Raw genomic sequence first — 25959 nt, forward strand, 5'->3', positions numbered from 1 at the left:
TGAGGCTTAGCTAAGCTTGATCCACGTTCCGCCGCGGTAATGTCCACTACACTGCTGCAAACAGCGTGAATACAGTTTAGATTTTATTAAAGATATATTATGTAGAAAGATTTTTAAACAGCTTATTATTAAGTAATAGTACTTAGTAATAAACAATATATACACAACTTAGAATGTTCTGGCACATATTTGATGATTCAGTCTTTAAAAGGTTAAAAAGTAAAAAATGGAAAAAATATAAATCTAAACATCATTAACTGCATAGTGCTGATTTAAATCAGAGGTTTATATGGTGTAATATAGCAACTTTAGTTACCATACTAATATTGATTATTAGTGTAACTATAATGCCATCGTTCTCCACAGTACAACTAGCAGTGAAATGCAATTATAAGTTGTATGTGTATTTATCTGGCCTACACTGAGCAATGTTTTTTCTTTCTTTTTTTGCTTACACCCTAACCAGAACCTGTGCTGAAGCAGTGCTCATCACTCACAGTGTGTCTGACCTACACATGACTGGGAGCTGAGCAGTGGAAGACAGCAGAGCTGTAAGAGACACCGATTCACTCTCCAGGATTAATATGAACAGAGGTGTATTTCTTAATTTCACATATTTGTTAAAACAATACAAAATACACCATTTCAGTGTTTTAAACATTTTATAACTACAAGCCTTGCTATGGTAGATAGATAAGGACGCCTGTGTGCCGTTGTTTTTATTTCATACACTTCGTTTACTGACTCAATCAGTGGACCATTTTTTAAAAGTTACATAGTTATATATTTGTAAGTTATATATATATAAATTACAAATATATTATAAATTATAAACAAAAAAACTTTTATTTTGTTCACTATGAAAGTGAAGTTTTATTCTCCAGTATAAAGTATCAAAAAATGTTTGTGTTAAGTTTTATTTGTTTACATACAACAATTCAGTCACCTGTAAGAATTTGAAACAATATTCGGAGACCTTTTTCAGTAATTTTCATAGCGGCCACTGTATCTGCACTTGACTCTTGGAGGAACTTGATCACACTTAAGCTGTGTCCTTTTCACAATATACTGCACTACGTTAGGGATGTGCCATTTTGTAGTGGTGTCTGAAAACGTAAAGCCAAATATCCAGTGCTCTGTAACAATAACACAGTGCACCTTAATATATAGTGTACAAACAATGTACACCTAATGGACTTGGAATAACCATAATTCATTGTGTTGTTTGGTTTGAACATTTGCGCACAGCTTCTCTGAGGAAGACCACAGTTCAGACTGTTTATGCAACGCACTCTGCTGTCACACAGCAGTGAGGTCACACACATACCGACATTTCCAAAATCCTTCATAACCTTGCTGATTTGTGTTCATTGTTCTATATAGTGATCTGCATGATCACATGTAGGGGGCAACGAATGAGATGTCATGTATTTGAGCCTTTCGATTTACATATAATTTACATAAAGGTATAATAAAGTCTGTGTTAGGGGAGGGGAGGTTACTCTCACCACCTCACCTTGCTCTTCCTTCTCTCTCTGTCTCACTCTTTCTGTCTGGGTTGAGAATTACTAGTGATGTAATGTTGTTCTATTTTACTACATATTTTATACTTACGTTTCTTTTATATATTTCTGTAATGCTGCAGCGTTTTTAGTACATTTTAATATCAAAGTAAAAATGTTACACTTTGAATCATGGTCATGGTTAAGATTATTATTTAACAGTTAATAATTTACTGTGTGTTTGTGTTAGTCATGTTGTGGTATGTTGTCCAACAATACATACTAATATATATATATATATATATATATATATATATATATATATATATATATATATATATAGACACACATACATATCCATATTCCAGTGTGTCTCTTCTTTACAACGTTGCTTCAGTACATTCAGATTTGTGGGCATTCGTTATAATGCACAGCTCTCTTAGGGTCCTGCCACAGCATTTCACTTGGGTTGAGGTCTGGACTTTGACTGGGCCATTGCAACACCTTAATTCTTTTCTTTTTCAGCCATTCTGTTGTAGATTTGCTGCTGTGCTTGGGGTCATTGTCCTGTTGCATAACCCAATTTCAGCCTAGCTTTAGCTGCTGGATAGATGGCCACACATTTTACTCAAAAATACTTTTGCATACAGAGGAGTTCATTGTAGTCTGAATGACTGTAAGGGTCCTGTGGCTGCAAAACAATGAACTGAAGCCACACTGGAGACAGTGGATATGTAGAAGCTGTGCACTCACTTCATTCAAGACCTCATAATGAGCTCAGCACAGGACTACATCAAAACACACACTCACTCACATATTGAAACACGTGTGAGCGCACACACAGTCTCAGATCAAAGTCTGTGTCATAAAGAATTCTTTCCTCCATGAATTCCAGATATCAGGCCAAGTGTTTGGACTCACACACACTACAAGGGCTGAGGTGTGTAAGAGTGTGTTAGCTATGTTCAGGAGGGGGATTTGTGTGTGTGTGAATATGAGGCGCTCTGGCTGGGCATTACCCACCGCCCTGCTCTCCATCTATGGATTCCTGGCCAACTGCAGACCGGCTGAGCCATTTCTCACACCGTACCTGGTGGGGCCCAAGAACATCTCCCACCACACTGTAAGTAAAACAATACACGTCACCACAACACCACAACACAACACCTTTACAAAATACCAGCTGTACACAACACAACACCACAAAATACCACCTTTACACAACACATCACCACAAAATATCACCTGTACACACAACACCACCTTTACACAACATCCCTTGTATACAACACAACACCACCTTTACACATCACCTGTAGACAACACAACACAACCAGTAAACAACACTGTACACAACACAACACCACAAAATACCACCTTTACACAACACATCACCACAAAATAGCACCTGTACACAATACAACACCACCTTTACACAACACAACACCACCTTTACACAACATCCCTTGTATACAACACAACACCACCTGTACACAACACACTGCCACAAATTGCCACCTTTATACAGCGCCGCCTGTACACAACACCACCTTTACACAACACACTGCCACAAAATGCCACCTTTACACAACACCACCTATACACATACCAACATCACCATTACAAACCATATAACCTACCACCTTTACACAACGGCAATACCACCTATACACAACACACCACCTTTACACCATCTTTACACTTCAAAACACTACAACACACACTATCACCTATACGCCAACCATCTTACACAACATTACAACACAGGAAAACACAACCACCTTTACACCAGCCGTTTACACGCCTTTACACAACACCAACCGTATCACCTTTACAACCAACTTATAATGTGAAATGCTCTAAATGACTCAGATTTACATTGACTTCCATTCAAAGTTCAGAACATTTTGGCCCTCTCCTGTAATGTCACTGTTTTGGAAATACATGTTTTTCATTGGACAACAACAATATGTAAATCAGATTTATTATTATTAATAATAATAATAATATTCACATTAGTTTGTTACGTACTGGTTTATCTACAGTACTATCTATAGTACAGTGTGTATGTGTGTGTCCGCCAGTGATGGTAATATAATGAAGCTATTGTTATTCCTGCTCTGCACTCAGCAGTGTGTTCTGGGTTGGCCCCGAGAGCAGACGACAGTGTGTCAGCTCAAGTGTTGAACAGGGAAACAACAGCTGCATCTCAATACACACTCATAACACATGACTGCAGGCATAATAAAATCAATTGAGAGAGAAAGTGTGTGTGCAGTGAGAGCGTGGCGGGGGAATGTCGTTTGCAGAGAAACGAAGAATCGAGCTAATCTGCATTCAGACCTGATCTCCCAAAACACCACCTTACACACACACACAAACTCATCTGATTTTATCTAGATACACACATACACAGACATACAAGTAGATCAACAGATCAATTGTAGATAAACAGGCAGACAGAATGATAGAAAGACAGACAAACAGATCATAGCTCCAGTGCTAATTGGGGTACATGTTCTTCCATCACTTGTTAGCTACATTAGCTGTGTAGCTTCAGTGCTAAACTATAGCGTCGTCAAACACATCTTGGCTGATTAAAATCTAAGGAGGAAATTGTGAACTGTAAACTTGAAACTATTCCCACTCTGATGTTGTTGTCTATCATGTCCAGGTGACCAACTACCTGTTCCCCATATGGACGTATTCTTACCTGTCTGTGCTGCTTGTGGTCTTCCTCCTGACTGACATGCTACGCTACAAGCCCATGATTGTCCTGCAGGGGCTGTTCCTGGTCAGTAATTACCTGCTGCTGTGCTTTGCATCAGGCCTACCCGCTATGACTTTCCTGCAGTTCAACTTTGGTGTGGTCACGTCCACTGAGGTTGCCTACTTCTCCTACATCTACAGCACAATACCGCCAGAACACTACCAGATGGCCACCGGATTCATTCGCAGCGCCATGCTGTCCGGATCCACCCTCGGGGCCACTCTGGGTCAGCTGCTAATATCGTTAGCGGGCGTTAGCTACTTTACAGTCAATGCTATCACGCTAGGGCTCATGGGAGCGGCCTTCATTGTGTCCTTCATTCTACCAATGCCTCAACATGGGGTGTTTTTTGGCTCTGGAGTTGGGGAATCCGCAGATCCGCTGGAGAAAAAGCCAGAGGTCAAAGACCCTGGGGTCACTGTAGGTCAGACGGCGGAGGCCAAAGCTGGATGTTGCAGCAGGATGAGCCTGGGGATTGCAGGTAGACGGATGTGGGCGAATATCAAGGAGTCGTACAGCTCCAAAAGACTGGTGTACTGGTCACTTTGGTGGGCGTTGGCCACAGCTAACTATGGACAGGTCTTCAACTACATCCAGCTAATGTGGGACCACATTGAGCCATCCAGCACTTCCTCCGTTTACAATGGAGGAGTGGAAGCAGTGTGTACACTTGTGGGTCAGTAATATTCTACATTTCCAGAATTTTCTGAATTCTTGGCAAATTCTTTGGACGGTCACATTCCGAATTTGGATTTCTTTACAGTGGTGGTGAATGAAACCAGGTGTTGCCATGACTACAACACAAACATAGCCATTTTATTTACACATACAAGTTGTATATGGAATGTTGATGATGGTAAAATAGTGGCAAATCTGAAGATGTTTTCTTACTATTTTGTTTGCCTTACAATACCCTGCATGTATCATTCCACCATTGTATAGATATGCCATTTAAAATGCACATTTCAGACCCAAAATCTTCTCAAAGCTTTAGTAAAACAGTGTCTCAGGCATCAGGCAGGGTATTCATAACCATTTGGTGTAATAGGCTTTGGTGAGGACGCTTTTAGAGGTTCAGACATTTGGTTCCATTTACCAACCCTGTAGAAAGTTCTGTCTGGGTGTGTGTTTGTCTAGAATAATATGTTTCACACCAAACCCACTCTGAATGACTTTGTTCACATCTTAACCAGAGCATTATGTTCCTCTCTCATTCTTTACTGATTTTGATTTATCCTGCATTCAGATGAAACAAGGTAGATGAAAAGGTAGATGAATTAGAGTTTAATGTAAGAACCAAAGCATTAAAAACAATAATAATAATATTAAAGTAGAGCCTCGCCAGACTGATGAAGATCAGGGTTGGTTTTGGGATTTACTGGGTTTATTTGTTTTATAAAATGTTCTTGGTAAAATACCAAAATCATTAACAGAACATTTATCAATTTTACTTACTTAAGCTATTTAGTATAATCTGCACAAAAACTCAGAATCAGAAAAGTTTGAAATGCATCTTCACTTCATCTATGAATCCTGTGTTTGCCATATTAAATGTATATTTGCTAATACTTAACTTTAAGACAGGCTACATATGTTTTTTTAATATTTTCCCATATGTTTTAAAATAACATAATTTTTATAGGCTGTATATTATGAAATACAGTTTGACATGTGCAAAATGTCATTTGGAATTAAATGCAATGTATATGAAATAATAAAATTGACAATATATAAAATATAAAAAATACAATTCCATAGGTAATAGGGTTTACTCTCCAGGCCTAACAGCTCTCTCCTCTTTTGAGGCATTAAACTAACACTAACACTGCAAAAGCTACTAGCCCTGCTAACACTAACACTGCTAACACTAACACTGCTAACACTAATATTGCTAAAACTATTAACCCTGCTAACACTAACACTGCTAACACTAACACTGCTAACACTAATATTGCTAAAACTATTAACCCTGCTAACACTAACACTGCTAACACTAACACTGCTAACACTAACACTGCCAGCCCTGCTAACACTAACATTGCTAAAACTATTAACCCTGCTAACACTAACACTGCTAACACTAACACTGCTAACACTAACATTGCTAAAACTATTAACCCTGCTAACACTAACACTGCTAACACTAACACTGCTAAAACTACTAGCCCTGCTAACACAAACACTGCTAACACTAACACTGCTAACACTAACACTGCTAAAACTACTAGCCCTGCTAACACTAACACTGCTAACACTAACACTGCTAAAACTACTAGCCCTGCTAACACAAACACTGCTAACACTAACACTGCTAAAACTACTAGCCCTGCTAACACTAACACTGCTAAAACTATTAACCCTGCTAACACTAACACTGCTAACACTAACACTGCTAACACTAACACTGCCAGCCCTGCTAACACTAACATTGCTAAAACTATTAACCCTGCTAACACTAACACTGCTAACACTAACACTGCTAACACTAACATTGCTAAAACTATTAACCCTGCTAACACTAACACTGCTAACACTAACACTGCTAAAACTACTAGCCCTGCTAACACAAACACTGCTAACACTAACACTGCTAAAACTACTAGCCCTGCTAACACAAACACTGCTAACACAAACACTGCTAACACTAACACTGCTAAAACTACTAGCCCTGCTAACACAAACACTGCTAACACAAACACTGCTAACACCAACATTGCTAAAACTACTAGCCCTGCTAACACTAACACTGCTAACACTAACACTGCTAAAACTACTAGCCCTGCTAACACAAACACTGCTAACACTAACACTGCTAACACAAACACTCCTAAAACTACTAGCCCTGCTAACACTAACACTGCTAAAACTACTAGCCCTGCTAACACAAACACTGCTAACACTAACACTGCTAAAACTACTAGCCCTGCTAACACTAACACTGCTAAAACTACTAGCCCTGCTAACACAAACACTGCTAACACTAACACTGCTAAAACTACTAGCCCTGCTAACACTAACACTGCTAAAACTACTAGCCCTGCTAACACAAACACTGCTAACACTAACACTGCTAACACTAACACTGCTAAAACTACTAGCCCTGCTAACACTAACACTGCTAAAACTACTAGCCCTGCTAACACAAACACTGCTAACACTAACACTGCTAAAACTACTAGCCCTGCTAACACTAACACTGCTAAAACTACTAGCCCTGCTAACACAAACACTGCTAACACTAACACTGCTAAAACTACTAGCCCTGCTAACACAAACACTGCTAACACTAACACTGCTAAAACTACTAGCCCTGCTAACACTAACACTGCTAACACTAACACTGCTAAAACTACTAGCCCTGCTAACACAAACACTGCTAACACTAACACTGCTAAAACTACTAGCCCTGCTAACACTAACACTGCTAACACTAACACTGCTAAAACTACTAGCCCTGCTAACACAAACACTGCTAACACTAACACTGCTAAAACTACTAGCCCTGCTAACACTAACACTGCTAACACTAACACTGCTAAAACTACTAGCCCTGCTAACACTAACACTGCTAACACTAACACTGCTAAAACTACTAGCCCTGCTAACACAAACACTGCTAACACTAACACTGCTAAAACTACTAGCCCTGCTAACACTAACACTGCTAAAACTATTAACCCTGCTAACACTAACACTGCTAACACTAACACTGCTAACACTAACACTGCCAGCCCTGCTAACACTAACATTGCTAAAACTATTAACCCTGCTAACACTAACACTGCTAACACTAACACTGCTAACACTAACATTGCTAAAACTATTAACCCTGCTAACACTAACACTGCTAACACTAACACTGCTAAAACTACTAGCCCTGCTAACACAAACACTGCTAACACTAACACTGCTAAAACTACTAGCCCTGCTAACACAAACACTGCTAACACAAACACTGCTAACACTAACACTGCTAAAACTACTAGCCCTGCTAACACAAACACTGCTAACACAAACACTGCTAACACTAACATTGCTAAAACTACTAGCCCTGCTAACACTAACACTGCTAACACTAACACTGCTAAAACTACTAGCCCTGCTAACACAAACACTGCTAACACTAACACTGCTAACACAAACACTGCTAAAACTACTAGCCCTGCTAACACTAACACTGCTAAAACTACTAGCCCTGCTAACACAAACACTGCTAACACTAACACTGCTAAAACTACTAGCCCTGCTAACACTAACACTGCTAAAACTACTAGCCCTGCTAACACAAACACTGCTAACACTAACACTGCTAAAACTACTAGCCCTGCTAACACTAACACTGCTAACACTAACACTGCTAAAACTACTAGCCCTGCTAACACAAACACTGCTAAAACTACTAGCCCTGCTAACACTAACACTGCTAAAACTACTAGCCCTGCTAACACTAACACTGCTAAAACTACTAGCCCTGCTAACACTAACACTGCTAAAACTACTAGCCCTGCTAACACAAACACTGCTAACACTAACACTGCTAAAACTACTAGCCCTGCTAACACTAACACTGCTAAAACTACTAGCCCTGCTAACACTAACACTGCTAACACTAACACTGCTAAAACTACTAGCCCTGCTAACACAAACACTGCTAACACTAACACTGCTAAAACTACTAGCCCTGCTAACACAAACACTGCTAACACAAACACTGCTAACACTAACACTGCTAAAACTACTAGCCCTGCTAACACAAACACTGCTAACACAAACACTGCTAACACTAACATTGCTAAAACTACTAGCCCTGCTAACACTAACACTGCTAACACTAACACTGCTAAAACTACTAGCCCTGCTAACACAAACACTGCTAACACTAACACTGCTAACACAAACACTGCTAAAACTACTAGCCCTGCTAACACTAACACTGCTAAAACTACTAGCCCTGCTAACACAAACACTGCTAACACTAACACTGCTAAAACTACTAGCCCTGCTAACACTAACACTGCTAAAACTACTAGCCCTGCTAACACAAACACTGCTAACACTAACACTGCTAAAACTACTAGCCCTGCTAACACTAACACTGCTAACACTAACACTGCTAAAACTACTAGCCCTGCTAACACAAACACTGCTAAAACTACTAGCCCTGCTAACACTAACACTGCTAAAACTACTAGCCCTGCTAACACTAACACTGCTAAAACTACTAGCCCTGCTAACACTAACACTGCTAAAACTACTAGCCCTGCTAACACAAACACTGCTAACACTAACACTGCTAAAACTACTAGCCCTGCTAACACTAACACTGCTAAAACTACTAGCCCTGCTAACACTAACACTGCTAACACTAACACTGCTAAAACTACTAGCCCTGCTAACACAAACACTGCTAACACTAACACTGCTAACACTAACACTGCTAAAACTACTAGCCCTGCTAACACTAACACTGCTAAAACTACTAGCCCTGCTAACACAAACACTGCTAACACTAACACTGCTAAAACTACTAGCCCTGCTAACACTAACACTGCTAAAACTACTAGCCCTGCTAACACAAACACTGCTAACACAAACACTGCTAACACTAACACTGCTAAAACTACTAGCCCTGCTAACACTAACACTGCTAACACTAACACTGCTAAAACTACTAGCCCTGCTAACACAAACACTGCTAACACTAACACTGCTAAAACTACTAGCCCTGCTAACACTAACACTGCTAACACTAACACTGCTAAAACTACTAGCCCTGCTAACACTAACACTGCTAACACTAACACTGCTAAAACTACTAGCCCTGCTAACACAAACACTGCTAACACTAACACTGCTAAAACTACTAGCCCTGCTAACACTAACACTGCTAAAACTACTAGCCCTATTAGCTCTGCTAACAGTGACTTGTGAATACATCTACACCAATGGGCGTGGATACAAAATAAAATAACATTATTTTAGAGGCGAGGCGCTCCTCTGCTTTAACACGCCTTCCCAGATCATGCGTGATGTGCCATTGACACAGCAATCCGCCAAAGTCAGACCGCACCTGGCTCTTAAAGGGAAGGACAAGTGATTGGTTTATTGCAAATTACGCCCAAAACACACCCATGAATAATTAAGAGACCTAGCAAGGCACACTTTTCACGGCCATATGACACTGCTAACAGTACTAACACTGCTAACCCCACTAAAACAGCTACCAGTATAACTTTTAACAGTGCTACAATAGTGCTAACCGGAAGAATGGATAAATGTTAATGTGTGTGTATGTGTGTGTGTGTGTGTGTCTGCAGGTGCTGCAGCAGCATTCTCCGTGAGTTATATGAAAGTGAGGTGGGAAATCTGGGGGGAGCTTTCTCTGGGCGTTTTCTCCGCTGTGGGAGCGGTGTGTGTGTTCCTCATTGGCCTCACTAACAACATCTGGGTGTCTTACAGTGGCTACGTCATCTTTAAAGCATCGTACATGTTCCTCATCACTATCACCACGTATGCACCCGCAGCTCACACCACTGGAAACTAGATTGTTGTATGCAGCGGTTTAGTTTTGCCCCCTCGGCCTACGACAGTTCAGACCCACCCTTTCAGCATACAGCAGTTTAGCTCCACCCATTCAGCCTACAGCAGCTAAGCCAAAGTCTTCAATACACAGTGCTCTTTAAAGTGTTATTAATCTAAAATACTCTGATTACAGTTATATTGTTGTGTGTTTATTTACACAAACTCTTTTGGTCTGTTTTTATTCATGCCAAAGGTTCCAGATAGCTGCTAATCTCTCTATGGAGTGCTACGCTCTGACCTTCGGCATTAACACGTTTGTGGCCCTTGCTCTTCAGACGGTGCTCACTGCTGTTGTAGTGGACGATACCGCTCTGGGACTGGACATCATCACTCAGGTACAATAAACATTTCAGTCATTATTGATGTAAACAAAGTAAGCAACTACTCATTGTCAATTTCATATTCTCTGTAAACTCACGAAAGAGCATTATGTGATAAAATGAGGGTATCACATGAACACTTAATACAGGAAATAAACTGTAATTATGTATTTAAATGTGCAAAAGCTTGTCTCAGTATAGGATGTGACATATTTACACTTGCAATACTGCCAAGTCTGATCAGGAGTGCACAGACCTTTGCATACAACACTATACAGCACTTTAAGTTTTTGACAGGTAGTGATAATACCAGATTATTGACTGTCGTTTGGCCAAACCAGTGAACCTGATCCTGAGCGCTGACATAAACTGTTTGGAGGAGTTTGGAGGACACCTAGTGGTGATTTTCGAGTACTGCCACATTCAGACATCAGATCTAGGAAGTGTTTTTTTGTGAAAAAGTGCATATGTGGGTTTTACAGACTAACTGTCTTTGGTTTGAATCTTTTACAGTTTATTATTTATGGCTGCTGTTACGGAGTGATCTCAGTGCTGTTCCTGCTGAGAGGCCTTTACACAGCCTGCACACACTACTGCAGGGCCAGACCATCACACACAGGAGAGAACATGCAGCAGACTCCACATACAGGGGACACACACACACTGTCAACACAAATGTAATAATGCATGTGCATAAAATGTGTGTGGGTGTGTGTGTGTGTGTGTGTGTGTATGTGTGTGTGTGTGGTCAGATGAGCCAGTGATGGAATTAAACACATTCATGCTCTGGCTGGGGGTGTACAGGGAAAATCTGGAACCAAGCTTTCTTTTTCAAACTAGCTCACCCAATTAGAAATAAAGAAATTATTGTGAATATGTGCATAAACTGTCCCATGAGAACATGTATCTCCATCTACCAGTTTTCTGCATTGTTTGTACCCTGTAGCTGCCCTGCACACTGCATAAATTCTGGGGGAATAGACAAATAGAAATGCTCTAAATTGAGCATTTACTTGAAATTTACTTGAAATGAATTAATTCATTCATATATATATATATATATATACATATATATATATATATACATATACATATATACATATATATATATATATATATATACACACACACACACACTTTCGGTCAAAAGTTTTAGAACACCCTCCATTTTTTTCAGTAGTCCATTGTAAGTTGTGTTGCATGGCCCCCCAAGCCTGCTTTGCTTACTTTGCCATCTTAGCATTGGGTTTCTTACTGCCACTCCACCTGTCAAACCTGCATCTCTGTAAGTCTTCTCTTCACAGTTGAAACAAAGGCTTGGTCCAGTGTTAAGATGTGCTACCAGGTGTTGTCATGTGAGCTGCCGATCACACAAGGTGTTGACTCTCAGAAACTTCTTCTGATGATGTTGTTGTGGATGTGAGTCGGTCAGACCTCTTCCTGTACCAGACCTCTTTAGTTTTCTCTTGTTTTAAAGAGTTTTTTTCTGTAGGAAACTGTACTCACACCATTCTGTCTTCATTTGTAGATTTGTAGAAGGACAGAGCAACACATTTAGGAGGTCAATATGCCTTTCTTTATTAAGTGTCTTCTTCCTGGCATTATAATAGGAATCTGAATGTGCAGTGAACTCGAAATACTGAGGTGCAGAGTGCTGTAACACCGTTCCTACACGCAGGAGATAAAAGGGTTGTTAATGATATATTATTTACATTATCTGGCAAAGCCTAATTTACACCCATTGCAACAGACTAGCTGTTAACCATTGTTAACCAATGACTTTCCTAAAATGGTTTTCTAATAAGGCCCTTTTCTCCTACAATCTACATCATTTTTTTCAGTTTTTAGTTAATTTTACTCAAAAGCACTGGCAGTTTGCTGCCTAACGTTATACCACTGCAAGTTATTCAATGGATCAATTAAATATCAATAAAAACAATAGAAAATTGGGAGTTTTGCTAAAGTTTGCGTTAACGTTGACAGCACTTATGTGTATATATAGTGATAACACTGAGAAATGATATAGTATCATGATAATGTGTAACGTTAAAAGCATCTCCACCACAGAACTTTGTCTTTTTCTGTGATGACTAGAATAAAAATGTGCTTGTAAAAATCAGTCAGAGAATAAACAGCCTGTCTGATTTCATTTCCTATCTGTGTTCCCGAGTGCGGGTGAGGAGACGTAGCGGAGGTGACGTCACCAGCGTAAAATGCCGCGGTGATCGCTGGGAGTTGGGGTCCTGTTCTGTAATCGCCTATTTACACGTTGTTTTGTGTATTTTAAGCAGAATTTACAACAAACAGCTCTTTTATAAATCAAATGCGACAACATGTTTGTTTTTTTATGTAAATATGTTTAAATAAAAACGTATTAGTGTTCCATTCGTTGTTTGTTTGCCGCCGTTGTTTTGCCTGTTTGTTTACTATCTGTTACTAATCTGTGTCATGTATTCAAAATCGTGTTGTGATGCACTCTGTAAACACTGTTAGGATTTTAGAATAGACAATTTATATGATCTAAGCTGCTCAAACAGCATTTCGTGTATTTGCTGTTATAACTGTTTAACCCTGCCACTCACACAGATGTTACAGCAGCAGCCTGGACTACTTTTCCAACAGGGATAGCCAGTCAGAACAAGGCTCATTTGTGTATACTGTATTAGTCTTAAAGGCACAATCTGTTTAATACTAAGGGATGAAGCAAAAGAAGCTGCTTGGTAATAGGAATTGGCCTAGTTACTATTAGATACCACAAGTTTCAAGTAGCAGACCTACCACCAACTGTGTCAATGATAAGCCACAGCTTAATTTGATAACCTTATATGGTCCACTATACTTTGATATTAACCTACTAATAAAATCAAAAACCATTACTGACCACCAGCAATCGACATACACCTTTAATGGTTACTGTAGTGGTCATATAAAACCATGTGAAGTGAATTAACTTTCTTTTAATGATGATAGCAACATGTTTACATTTCAGACCTTAGCGTTGTTTACAGATCTTTATTACAGAATTATGAATACAGTAACTGTAGTTTCCACATACAGACGATAAAACTACACACCAATCTCATGAATTAAACACAAACTAAATTATATATTAATGTAAATTAAAATTACTTTAATATAAATTCATATAAATTAAATGTGTATTAAATAATATTCAATAATATTTAGTTCAATACAGGTAAATGTAATTTTAAAAATATATGAAAATTGAAAAAATCTACAAAAATAAAATGCAACAAAAAAAATAGCCCATGAATTCTTAAAACACACGCGCGCGCAATAGAACTACATTTCCCACAATGCAGAGCGGAGGAGTTGTGTAACTTTGCAGCGTCTTCGAGGCGAAACTCTGCGGCCCGGTCGCCGAAAACAGAGCTGTAAACCCGGTCAGGCCGCGCAGGGGTGAGGGTTTTGGACCGGGGTGGGGGGTTTGCTAGTCAGATCTGTCCGGAGTGTGGAGGTTGTGAGCGGTGGGCGACTTTGAAGGAAGTTTGAGGCCGAGAAGAAGCGAGGCTAGGGCGTGTTGGACACGCAGAGGCCCAGGCCAAACATGTCCTCCTCCTCGCAGGCGTCTTCCAGGCGGCAGTGGTGCTACCTGTGCGACCTGCCGAAGATGCCGTGGGCCATGATTTGGGACTTTAGCGAGGCCGTGTGCCGCGGCTGCGTCAACTACGAGGGTGCGGACCGGATCGAGCTGCTGATCGACACCGCCAGGCAGCTGAAGAGGACGCATGTGATGCAGGATGGGAGGTCGCCTGGTCCTCAGCCGAGCGGTAAGCATGGTCCAGGGGTGAAGGATGGCGCTGTAGAGGGGGGTAGACCGCCCTCTGAGAGATACGAGCGAGGTAGGGGAGATTATGTTCCCTCTAGGCTCCCTAACGGACTCCCCAGACTTGAAGATGGGGGTCCACCTGAGGTCAGCAGGCAGAGCCCCAATGCTAGGAGGACGGGGATGGTGGGCGCCGTGCCTCCTAATCTGATGGCACAGGGGCTCGTCGGACCACCCCATGGGTTGCTGACTGCAGTACCTGGCCTTGGGAGAAGTGGAGGCACCCCTTTGACCATCTCCACCCCGATGCTAAGTGAGATCAGTAAGAGGCAGGCCATGGGCATGAGTGTGGGGGTGGCATCCTTCATAAGCCCCGACTATGAGAAAGAGCTGAAGGAGAAGCAAAGGAATGCCGAAGCCTTGGCTGAGCTTTCTGAAAGCGCCAGGAACCGGTCCGATGACTGGGCCGGCCGCCCTAAGGCAGTGCGAGACACCCTGCTGACCCTGTCCAGCTGCGCCCCCTTTAACGTGAGGTTCAAGAAGGATCATGGCCTCGTGGGTAGGGTCTTCGCCTTCGATGCCAAGCTCGGTGTCGAATTCGAGCTCAAGGTTTTTGTTGAGTATCCCTGTGGTTCCGGTCAGGTGTTCTCCAGCTTGCTCCAGCTGGTCAAGCAGATGTTCCACGACAGTCAGAAAGACACAGGCAAGGTGATCAGCTCAGGCTTCAAGTATGTCGAGTATGAGAAGAGGCATGGCACTGGAGACTGGCGCTTGCTCTCAGAGCTCCTCAGCGATGGAGTCCGGGCCTTCAAGGACCCACCAACCCCAGATGCCATCCCACAGCCTTACCTGGATGCAAGCTGCTCCATGCTGCCCACTGCACTCTGCCACATGGGTCGTCCGATCCAGCCCCGCCTCCGCCGCCGCAAGCCCTCACCGGAGCCGGACGGCGCAGACAGGCTTCCGACAGAAGAGCAACTGCGCCAGCACTGGCCCCTCGCCACATACCCTGGCATCGCTGGGCACATGCCCACCACATCTTTGCCCCTTGCAGGGCAGCCTCCGGCCAGCATCCAGGAGGGTCTTCCTGGCTCCCATGGTAGTGACCCCTCGCCCATCACTGCCCTTATGAGTGTTGCAGATAACGTGGGTGCTGCTGGCCAGTCCCCGAAAGATGTGCCAGGCAGCAGTGGTGCCCACTCATCCTCAGCAGGCATCCAGAACAGTGCCAGCCCCTCCTCAGCTGGGCAGCGGCGCCTGGCATCGCGGAACGGAGAACCACCTTCTGGATCTGGAGGGGCGACGGCTGCCACGGCGATCCCACCCGGTGGAGCTGGCGATCAGGGGGCAGTGACAGGCGTTGACGCCTCTGGAGCAGGCAGCGCCCCTCTCTGCTGCACCATCTGCCACGAACGGCTGGAGGACACGCACTTCGTCCAGTGCCCATCCGTGCCAGGGCACAAGTTCTGCTTCCCATGCACCCGAGATTTCATTCGCAGCCAGGGCTCAGGGAGCGAGGTGTACTGCCCCAGCGGAGACAAGTGCCCCCTGGTGGGCTCCAACGTGCCCTGGGCATTCATGCAGGGAGAGATATCCACCATCCTTGCGGGAGACGTGAAGGTGAAGAAGGAGAGAGACCCCTAACCTGTAGCAGGTAATACACTCAAAAATCAACTGATGCTTTAAAATTCCCCCATATTTCAGTGTTTGACATGAACTCATTCACAGCGGCCTATGGTGTGAAATTGTGCTTCATTGTAGAGAAATTCACAAACTCTGATTTTTTTTATAGTGGTGATGAATGAAACCAGGCCTTGGTTGCCATGGCTACAACATAGACGCAGCCATTCTATTTACCATCCAAACCCACCAGTGAACCTACACGTGACTGGAGAGTTTTATGTGGAATTCTGTTGATGGTTCTTTGGGCACTATGTTTTCCCTCACAATACACTGCATGTATTGTGAATCCTCCATTTTAATGGTATGTGGTTTTTAAAAATCTGTCTTAAAATTTGGTAAACGACTGTCTTAGGCAGTGTATTCATACACATAACTTGTAAAGGTTCAGATGGCTGGTTCTATTCACCACAACCAATTCTGACTGGTTAAGTTTTTCTAGTATGGAGAGTTTCACACCAATAAGCACTCTGAATGACTGCTTATATATTGACTGCACTTAATTAAGCAGACAATTTACAAAGTATTTGTTTCTTTTCTTAAGGTACATTTGTACTCTCTTACACTGTAATAACAATTGTAATAGTGGTGCTAATATTAATAAACATCACACCTTTATTTTATCACATCACCTTTATTTTAGGATCTTATTGCAGAAGGATATGCTGGATACAGTAATATAACTGTAGTTTACACAGCGGTTCAATCAACCTGAGAATTAAATCAAATCAAAGTTTGTCACACACGACCACTTTCCAATCATCATAAAACAAGATTGATGAAAACATAATTATGAGATTCAAAAATAATTCGAAAATAGAAGTATGTAGGGATACAAAATAAAAGACATGGGAGCAAAACGTACATTCAGGGAAAAAAAACTGCAGATACGTTTATAAGGAATATAGACCATCAAAACTATACATCAAGCTCTTTAATAACTTATATGTTTAGAAAACAGCCATAGTATTTTATATCAGCCTGATTTGAATGAATCCTAACTTTCCAAAAGCAGCTTCATGTTTTTACACCTCTGTCTCAGTGACACTACCAGCAACATACAGTAACCCTTACATCTCAAACTGTCACTTTTGCCCATCAGCTCAGGGAGGGCGGAGTTGAGCGAATACTGGCTTATGATTGGTTTATCATCTAGGAAGCTCTGGTAATTTGGTGAACAGGGACATAAGAAGTGACATTACTAGCTAATTATGACTAAATAAATTTAGCTGTAACTGTGTGGTTTGAGTGGCAAAACTGGACAGCAGCCATCACCAAGGAGAAAAGGGGGGTGCAGTATATTAACTCCAATTCGTGAGGCACAGTGCCAGGCAGCCCATTGTAGAAGAGATGGTTTGTTTTTAAATTTAGCTTAAGGTTTGTTTTAAGCATTTTCAGATGAAAAAGAATTCACTTATTTTAATTCAATTTCCTTACTAAACAGTTTCCCATAATCAATTATATACATCATTTTTTAGAATTGCAAAAAAATGGGCAGCAAATGTTACACTAATGTTCGCTGTCAGTATTGTTTGTTACTGTTATGTTTGTGTTAGTGAATTTTATGTTGACGGTCTCGCCAGAGCCGCCTCTGCTTGCAGCATAACCAGCAAGCTGATTGACTCGTTTTGTTGAAGAGTGAACAGACGCCATGTTGAGCTTTACGGGAACTTCCATTCATATTTCAACCACATTATAACGTGTCTCTGCTCTCCACTCAACACCAGAGCGATGTCGCTGCAGATGTGTGGCCGTGTTGCCTTATGACTGTAACGATTTTATCCATGCGCTCTGTTCACGTGATGGCCTGCTGTTCAGTCTATGTTTCTACTGCAGCTCTGCGGCAAGATTGAGTGAATTATTACTGTAAAAGCGGAGGTAAATCTGCGTTCCACATGATTATCGTTAAACTTTGGCGATTTAAGTCGAGCTTCACATGCGCCCTGAACCGTTCCTAGTTTGCGCGAAGACACATTTGATGACATCACCATGTAATCAATTATTAAAGTAGTTGCCAATGATTAGTTGTTGCACCCCTATATAGTATAGCAGGCAATTAAATTAGGGATCCGTCAGTTACAGTAACTGAGACAAGGATGCATGTTCCTTAGACATGTGGGGTTCTGTTGAAGGTGCTGCTGAAGATGATGTGCTCGAGTCCTGTCTGTGTTTTTCAGGATATTTTTTTTTTGTTTGTTTGTTTTTTTTTTTTTTCTCCCCAGGAAGCTGCAGCCCTGAACCCCAAAGACGGCTCCGCCCCCCCACTGAAGAGACGACTGTTCACCTGCACACGTTCTCTTCCTCCTTCCCTCCATCCTTCTCGCTTTCCTTCTCTTTTGTCTGTATCCTCCTGTTCCTCTTGTATTCTTTGTCCATTCTCTTTGTCCTTTCCTTTTTTATTTGCTCTTTCCTTCTTATTTCCCCTCTTCTTATCCCATCCTCCTCTTTTCCCTATCTTCTCCCATTTTCCCTCTTTTGATCCTGTCTTTGTTTCCCTCTCTCCTACCACCTATCACTCACTGTCTTCTCATCCATCTGTCCCTGTTCTCTGTTCTCCTATCCGTCATTTTCCCCCTCCCATCCTTTATTCCTTCTTCTTTTCCTTCTCTTTATCCTCCCATCCCTAGCTATCTTCCAGTGCCCCCCCTTCCTTTTCTTTCTCTCTTGCTCTGCTCTGCCGGCCACAGTAATGGAGAGCTCAGCTATGCTGATTGGAGATGCCCTGTTGATGCCCTTCTGCAGTACAATCAGTTTTATCTGTTGGCTTCAACAGAGTTCATTTTTTTTTGCCCCAACATGTAACAGTGCTTTAAAGAAGAGCTTAATCTTTTTTTTTTTTATCTTAAGTTTTTATTTACCATTAGTGTTAGCCACACTATAATCCATCTTAAAAGAGGAAGTCCAGCAACTTTTCAAAACTCTCTGCCTAATTCAGTGTTTGAGATGAACACATTCAGAGCGGGGTTTGGTTCTCAATTGGGAAATTGAGGTCCATTGTAGAGAAATCTACGGGGGGCATTTTCTTTAGAAACGCCTTCAAACTGTGTCTCGGGCATCAGGCAGTGTATTTGTAACCGTTTGGTGTAATAACTTTCTCTGAGGGAGCTTTTAGATTATCTGGTTTCATTCACCACCACGGTGAACGCCACTGAGAAACTACGCGTTTCAAATCAATCCCACTCTGAATGACTTTGTTCACATTTCAACTGTTTAATTATGCAGAGAATTGTGGGTGGCATTCCCCTTTAAACATGGCGTTGGATGAATGATGATGACATCATGAATGATGACATCTCTGAATGTCCTGAACACCAGACAGGTATGGATTGTACAGCTGGATTGTTTTGAGGCTTTAATGGCCACAATCACAGCACTGTACACACACACACAAACACACACACACACATTCACTTTGTATTCTTGCAAATGCTGCGTACAACGTCAGTAGTTTTGGAAAATAAAAGTGCTCAGAGTTTGTTTGAAAACGCTTAACTATGCCCAATTGAAGCTTAACCCAGCATGTATAATAGAAAACTCTCTTTATATTTTATACTATATGTAGAGTGTAAGAAATACTCCCTTTCAATGGTTATAGATGTGCAATCTATAGATTTTATACCGTATTGCTTTATGTACCACTAAGTATCTGTATGAACAGAAAACCAAAGATAGACATGCTGAAAAATTGTTGTATCATACGATTCTTTAGCCTATATTTTTGTGGTTAAAAAAAACGGCTTTCATTAAATAACGGCAACATTTATTGGGGTGATTCACGTCGGGAATCGTATATTTAAGCCTGTCTGGGTGAACACGCAGTACATTTTTATTAAAGTGTTAGCAGATCACTATATTTTGTATGTTAACCCTGTTATCAGTTGTTGGGAGGGGAATTTTATGAGAACAGAGAACGTTCTGCTGTTTGTTTGTTTTTTTTTTCTACAATGATATGTTTCAGATACTTGTCTTTCTTTTTTTTCCATCCTTACATGTCAGTGATGATCTTTACACACACAAATCCACTTTCTTTTTTTAAATGAGTTGTACAAGAGCCACCTCTACTGTTTTACATGTTCTGTTGTTGTTTTAGCTTTCTCTGTAACGACTCCTCTTTTCATCCTGTTGTTTTTTTTTCTCAATAATTCTAGAAAATAATCTGAACGGATATGTATGTAAACACGTAAACAAAAGTACTGTTCTGTAAAACCTTTGTTAAAATTGGCTTCTATGTTATCGCTCAAATTGTATTTAAATTAAAAGATTGACCTGCTTTTCACAAATGCTTGGAGGCCTTCATGTTCAGCATTGGGTAAATTTGAGCAGAAATGCATTTGTATATTTAACTGCTTTTATTTGAGTACTTTTTGTTAAAACGCTTGTACACAGTGCTTGTACAGGAATCCCAGGAGCCGTGAAGGTGCTCAGCCTTGCTAAATGGCCCAGTGGTAGCAGCTCAGCAGAACTATATAACTATATAGAATCTATAACCATGTGATCAATAACCCAGCGTTGCAACCACTGAGCTACCGCTTTTTAGAAAGCACAGTGTTACGCAGTTGTACATTTGGTTGCTTTGCCAAGTCCGGTTTGGTACTTTTAGTTTAGCGCTTGACCTACTATGCTAATGTAGCTAATAAGTAATGGAAGCTTATGTTCACTAATTAGCCTGTTGCTAACAGCATGTCTAAATCATCACACACTCCTCAAATCATGTAGAGGTGTTTAGTAATCTCGGGCTTGATTACGTGGTTTCGGACACTGTTTGACATCTTGAACCTTGAACTTCAGTCAACCTGTGTTGACAGAAGTATGGACAACATTCATGCTTAATGCTGCTACTGTTTGTAGCTATGCCAACATTCATTCCATGTTCTAGATAACCAGGAGTGTCAGAAACCACATAAGCACATAATAATGATCATATTAGAGACAACTGAACACCTCCGCCTGGTTTGATTTCATGCTAATACGCTGGCTATATGTATGTTTCCATTACTTGTTGGTCTCATATGGGGGAAAGAATATGGATGTGTATTTTTACACGTTTGAAAAACATTGCATTTCATTTCAAAATACATTTTACACACTAAAATATATTTTATAATATACTGCCTGTGTACCAGATTTATTATAAACAATATTTATTTTTAAATGTATGGGGAAGTATAAAACATGCAGCATATCTTAAAGTCTAGCATTCGCAAATACACTTTTAACAGGGCAAACAAAAGATAGGTACAGATACACAGTAAAGATGCAGTTGAATCATTCGGTACATGCCGTCTTGGTTTTTTGGTTTTTTTTGTTTTTTTACAGATAATTAAAGCAAATTTGAAAATAAATGTAACAAATCTATGTTCTCTGGCTTAAGTTCATGGTTTAAATAGATTTAATAATAAAATACATTTTTGGCATTTTTCATGCACTGCAAAAAATATATATTTTGAATATATCTTTTTGTCCATATGAGAGAATTTTGATTTACTAAATGTATGCTTTACAATGGTCCAGAATACACCATGGGACTGTTATAAGAAGCAGAAAGGTTGTTTAAAGCTAGAGCAGATGATAATCCTGCACTGCTGGGGAGTCTAGTTAGTCTAGTTAGAGGTTTTCTAGTCTAGTGCTCCTGCATCTTTAGTTCAGTCTCCTCTTGACGTGTTTTGACGTGTAAATGCAGCTAGGATTAAGGGACCTAGTAAAGCAAAGACTCTCTGGTCCTAATAATTCTAGCCATTTTTGTGTGTAAAATATGCAAAATTACATTTAATACCACCAACTTTAAATAAGCTGTTTTTGTAACTTTGCTGAGGGTCAGTGTTTATATGGCTATGTGACGACCTCCGTCTTCCTTTAAGCAAATCAAACCAAATCAAATTGATTGTTGTCACATCACATGAATGATATGTGAATGAAACACTTAGGTGTGTTGTCTCTTTCCGTTACACAAATACAGAATAAGCAATCAAATGTTACCGTAATTAACTCGAATGAATGTTGCTGCTGTCGACAGAAGAACTTAACACTTTTTGGAATATGTCTTTATAAATGTTCGTGTACGTTTATTCAGATGTTATAAATGTTTATGTGGTAAATTCTAACCTGGGTGAGTAAACTCTTTAACTGCAGGCTGAGGGAAAGGCTTGAACCTGTGCACTGCAATTGCCGGTGGTTGTCAGCAGATGGCGGTGTTGCATCAGTGTATGAGAATCAGCCCGTTTGTAAGCCAGCCATTGACTCTGACTAATGTAAATAGTTACTGTATAAATAAAGTAGTACTGCATGTATGATTATATCTACCGCTGTGTTGATCTAGGCTAGCTAAGAGTGCATTATCTGTGTAGAAATAAATTTCAGTGTGTCTAAATGGCCTGTGCTCGTGCAGGCCTGCTGCTGGATGTGCTGCTTCCTCCATTAGCTCGAGCCATCGCTGCTGTTGTTGTGTAATGATTGAGGTGTTAATGACCTGCAGGGCCGCGAGAGGAAGAGACTCATTAAGCAGCTCCTCAGTCGGCAGCTCACGCACGCGCTGGCCTGGTTACAGCCAGGTGTCCGGGTTTGTTTCTTATGGACCACTCAGCTCCAACCAGACCCTGCAGCGCTAAGACATTCAAGTGTAGTGCTATCACTACTCATCCTAGTACTCATCCGGACGGATGGATGCATACGTAGTTGAACAGACACACATACACATACACACACACACACACACACATTTATAGATAGCTAGCTAGCTGGATAAATACGTAGACAGATAAATAGGTAGAAATACAGACAGGGTCCAATTTCCCAAAGGTATCTTAGTGTTAAGATCGTCTTAACTTAGAGAGAGAGACCACTTAAGACTCAAGTTTGGGCTGAGACACTTTTGGGAATCCAGCTCTGATATGCAGACTGTATGTTTTGATAGACTTACTGATTTTTTGTGCACACGCAGCACTGAGCATTTTTCTATACTGCCTCTCCAGTTCAGTTTCCTCCTGGTCGTGGTAAGTCAGCGAGCAGTGCGCATCCATATGAAAAGCGCAGTTACCCTCAGCTGCGCATGGATGTGTATTTCCCCCCTCCCCGCACGCGGTAATCGCCCATCCCATTAAATCCACATTACAACCTTTTGCGAGCAGGCTCCAATAGAGGTGTGTTCGGGGCAGGCGGGGGAGTTAGAGCATTGAGGGATAGCCCACACACCCACATCCATGCGCGTAATGGATATGCGTAACGCTATTACGCACGCCGTTGTGCGTGTATAGCGCTCCTATAGACTTGGTCTGTAGCGCTCACCGGGCGCCCCGCGTGACCCCACACAGCGCGCGGGTCTCAACCTTTCTCCCTCTTCACCCCTACACCCCCCCCCCCACCCAGCTAATCCTGTCGACCCCCTGTGATCTCATCAGTTCCATGGCCATTCATTAGCCATTAGGAAGCACATTGACATTCAGATGGGCCAGTCTGCATCTAGAGGCCTGATGTGGATTGTAGAAAACACTGAGACACACACACACACACATACACAAGACTGTGTAAAAGTGTCTCGGATCATTTCAAAGCCACACACCCATGGAAGGCAGTCCACTTTGTTAGGCCTTTTTCAGCAAGCAATTAGTGAGTGACTGCAGATCAAATACACACTGATTTCAGCTTCATTCAAACTCACCAGACTGTGTGATGTATATATATATATATATATATATATATAGAGAGAGAGAGAGAGAGAGAGAGTCGGCAGAGCATTGGCTACTTTTATACACTATGTACCCCAGCACCCGGTGACCCTGCTCTTTTCAATAGTACCAATCATCAGTCAATCATGAAATATCTAGAAGGGAACAAATATCTGCAACTGTGGCATCCTATTACAGAACCACGTTGGAAATCAGTGAGTTCTTTAGAACAAGCCATTCTTTCAATAATGTGTTGTGGTTTGTTATACACCTGTGGCAATGGAATTGAACCTGCTTTCAATGATTATGATCTGTAGCCTGCAAAAGTTTGACCCCTAGTCAAAATCTGTTAATGTGACTGGTAAAGTGTACAAAATATGACCCGTTTTTCCTACCTGGTATTGAGTTAAAATATAATAAAATATTTAATATATGTTTATTCTTTAATATTTATTTATTTAATAAGATTATTCTTTCACTTTCATCTTTTACAAACATTTTGGCACTCTGCGTGGTCAGTAGTTAGGAGGACCCTTTTTCGTATGATGACTCACATGTGACACATGAAGGTCTCATTTGTGCAGGTGTCAAACAGTGCACCACCACTCTAGAGTCTGCTAAATTTTCCTGAAGGTAGGGGGTTTGATTGGCCTTTCTAGCATTCCTCTTGGTCTTCCTAAAAACGCTTTATCATCTTCTTAGTCTTCTTCTGCTTTGCAGGCATCAGTTAGTTGAATGTTGAGAGTGCTCAACGGCTGCTTAGAGGAGCCCACAGCTGCTGATTGTTGGGACTAGGTTTGAGCTTGTTTTAATGAAGTTTGAATCACCTGGCCTTTTCTCTGATGACCGTAAACAAGCCATAGCCCTATTAGGTTACTGGTCTAAGGTCTGAGCTAATTTGGTACAAGGGCTCTTGAGGTGTCCAAACTTTTGCTTGGGACTTCCTTCCTTTTCTCACTCTAAACTTGTAGAAAACAAAAATAAAACACTAATCTTGATTAAAACATTGAAAAGAATGTTTCCGCTTTTACCCATCTATCTGTCTATCTGTCTGTCTATCTATCTGTCTGTCTGAAGATGGTGTACTGTTGGAGTGTTGATGGGTTCTGTAAGTGCAGCATTAGGGTGAAGTGTCATTGGTAATGAGAAAACAGCATAACATCATTTAAACAAACTTCAGCCATTACACACACACACACACACACACACACACACACATACAGGTGGGGTAAAGCGCTAGCCGAGGGGATTTAACAGCTTCATACCCCGGCACCTCCGGCTGATGGTGCCGTAGATTCAGTGATGAGGTTAACCCTGACGAGCTCAGAGTCGTTTCCTCCCCTGCTTTCAGTCACAGCTGATCACTAAATCTGATCGGCTAATTGATTAAAGCACTACATGTTCAGAAGGGACCTTCATAAACTCCTAGCTCTCTATTACCTCCTCTATCTGACTGACATCTGGGTTGTAACAAAAAAAGAGTCTGTTGGACTCCAGGACCAGCAACACACTCCCCACTCCACACTCATTGATGCATATGGAGCTTCATACAGCCAGCAGTGTTGGACTGGAGGGTCTCAGACAGTGCTGCAGGGTTTGCTGTGTTTGCAGTTAGTTGCAGTTGGTTAAAACACACCCAGTTCAGGTCCTGAGTGTT

General features: G+C 41.3%; 2 protein-coding genes across 3 annotated transcripts; both read left to right on the top strand.

Moving 5' to 3' along the window:
- The first annotated feature begins 2484 nt into the window (after window positions 1-2484).
- On the top strand, window positions 2485-11855 carry slc19a3b (solute carrier family 19 member 3b). Its single transcript, XM_072694820.1, has 5 exons — window positions 2485-2625; window positions 4177-4948; window positions 10590-10782; window positions 11048-11189; window positions 11688-11855. Exons 1-5 carry the CDS (start codon window positions 2497-2499, stop codon window positions 11853-11855), a joined length of 1404 nt encoding a protein of 467 aa, XP_072550921.1. The 5' UTR covers window positions 2485-2496.
- A 2654-nt stretch (window positions 11856-14509) lies between these two features.
- On the top strand, window positions 14510-20921 carry irf2bp1 (interferon regulatory factor 2 binding protein 1). Of its 2 annotated transcripts, none has more exons than XM_072695296.1 (2): window positions 14510-16615; window positions 18864-20921. In XM_072695296.1, the coding sequence occupies exon 1, from the start codon at window positions 14743-14745 to the stop codon at window positions 16603-16605; it is 1863 nt and encodes a 620-aa protein (XP_072551397.1). In that variant the 5' UTR covers window positions 14510-14742; the 3' UTR covers window positions 16606-16615; window positions 18864-20921. The 2 variants fall into 2 exon arrangements, with proteins under 2 accessions (XP_072551397.1, XP_072551399.1); XM_072695298.1 differs by lacking the exon at window positions 18864-20921 and adding an exon at window positions 16754-17006.
- The last annotated feature ends 5038 nt before the right edge of the window (window positions 20922-25959 follow it).

This window comes from Salminus brasiliensis, chromosome 13, assembly GCF_030463535.1.
Source record: "Salminus brasiliensis chromosome 13, fSalBra1.hap2, whole genome shotgun sequence".
In the NCBI taxonomy this organism is placed as follows: domain Eukaryota; kingdom Metazoa; phylum Chordata; class Actinopteri; order Characiformes; family Bryconidae; genus Salminus; species Salminus brasiliensis.

Bases quoted from the DNA above. Each gene is read 5' to 3' on its own strand.
- slc19a3b (XM_072694820.1), top strand. From the start codon at position 2,497: ATGAGGCGCTCTGGCTGGGCATTACCCACCGCCCTGCTCTCCATCTAT. The intron at 10,783-11,047 runs GTATGCACCCGC...TTCATGCCAAAG, and splicing joins TTCCTCATCACTATCACCAC to GTTCCAGATAGCTGCTAATC. The intron at 11,190-11,687 runs GTACAATAAACA...AATCTTTTACAG, and splicing joins GACTGGACATCATCACTCAG to TTTATTATTTATGGCTGCTG.
- irf2bp1 (XM_072695296.1), top strand. From the start codon at position 14,743: ATGTCCTCCTCCTCGCAGGCGTCTTCCAGGCGGCAGTGGTGCTACCTG.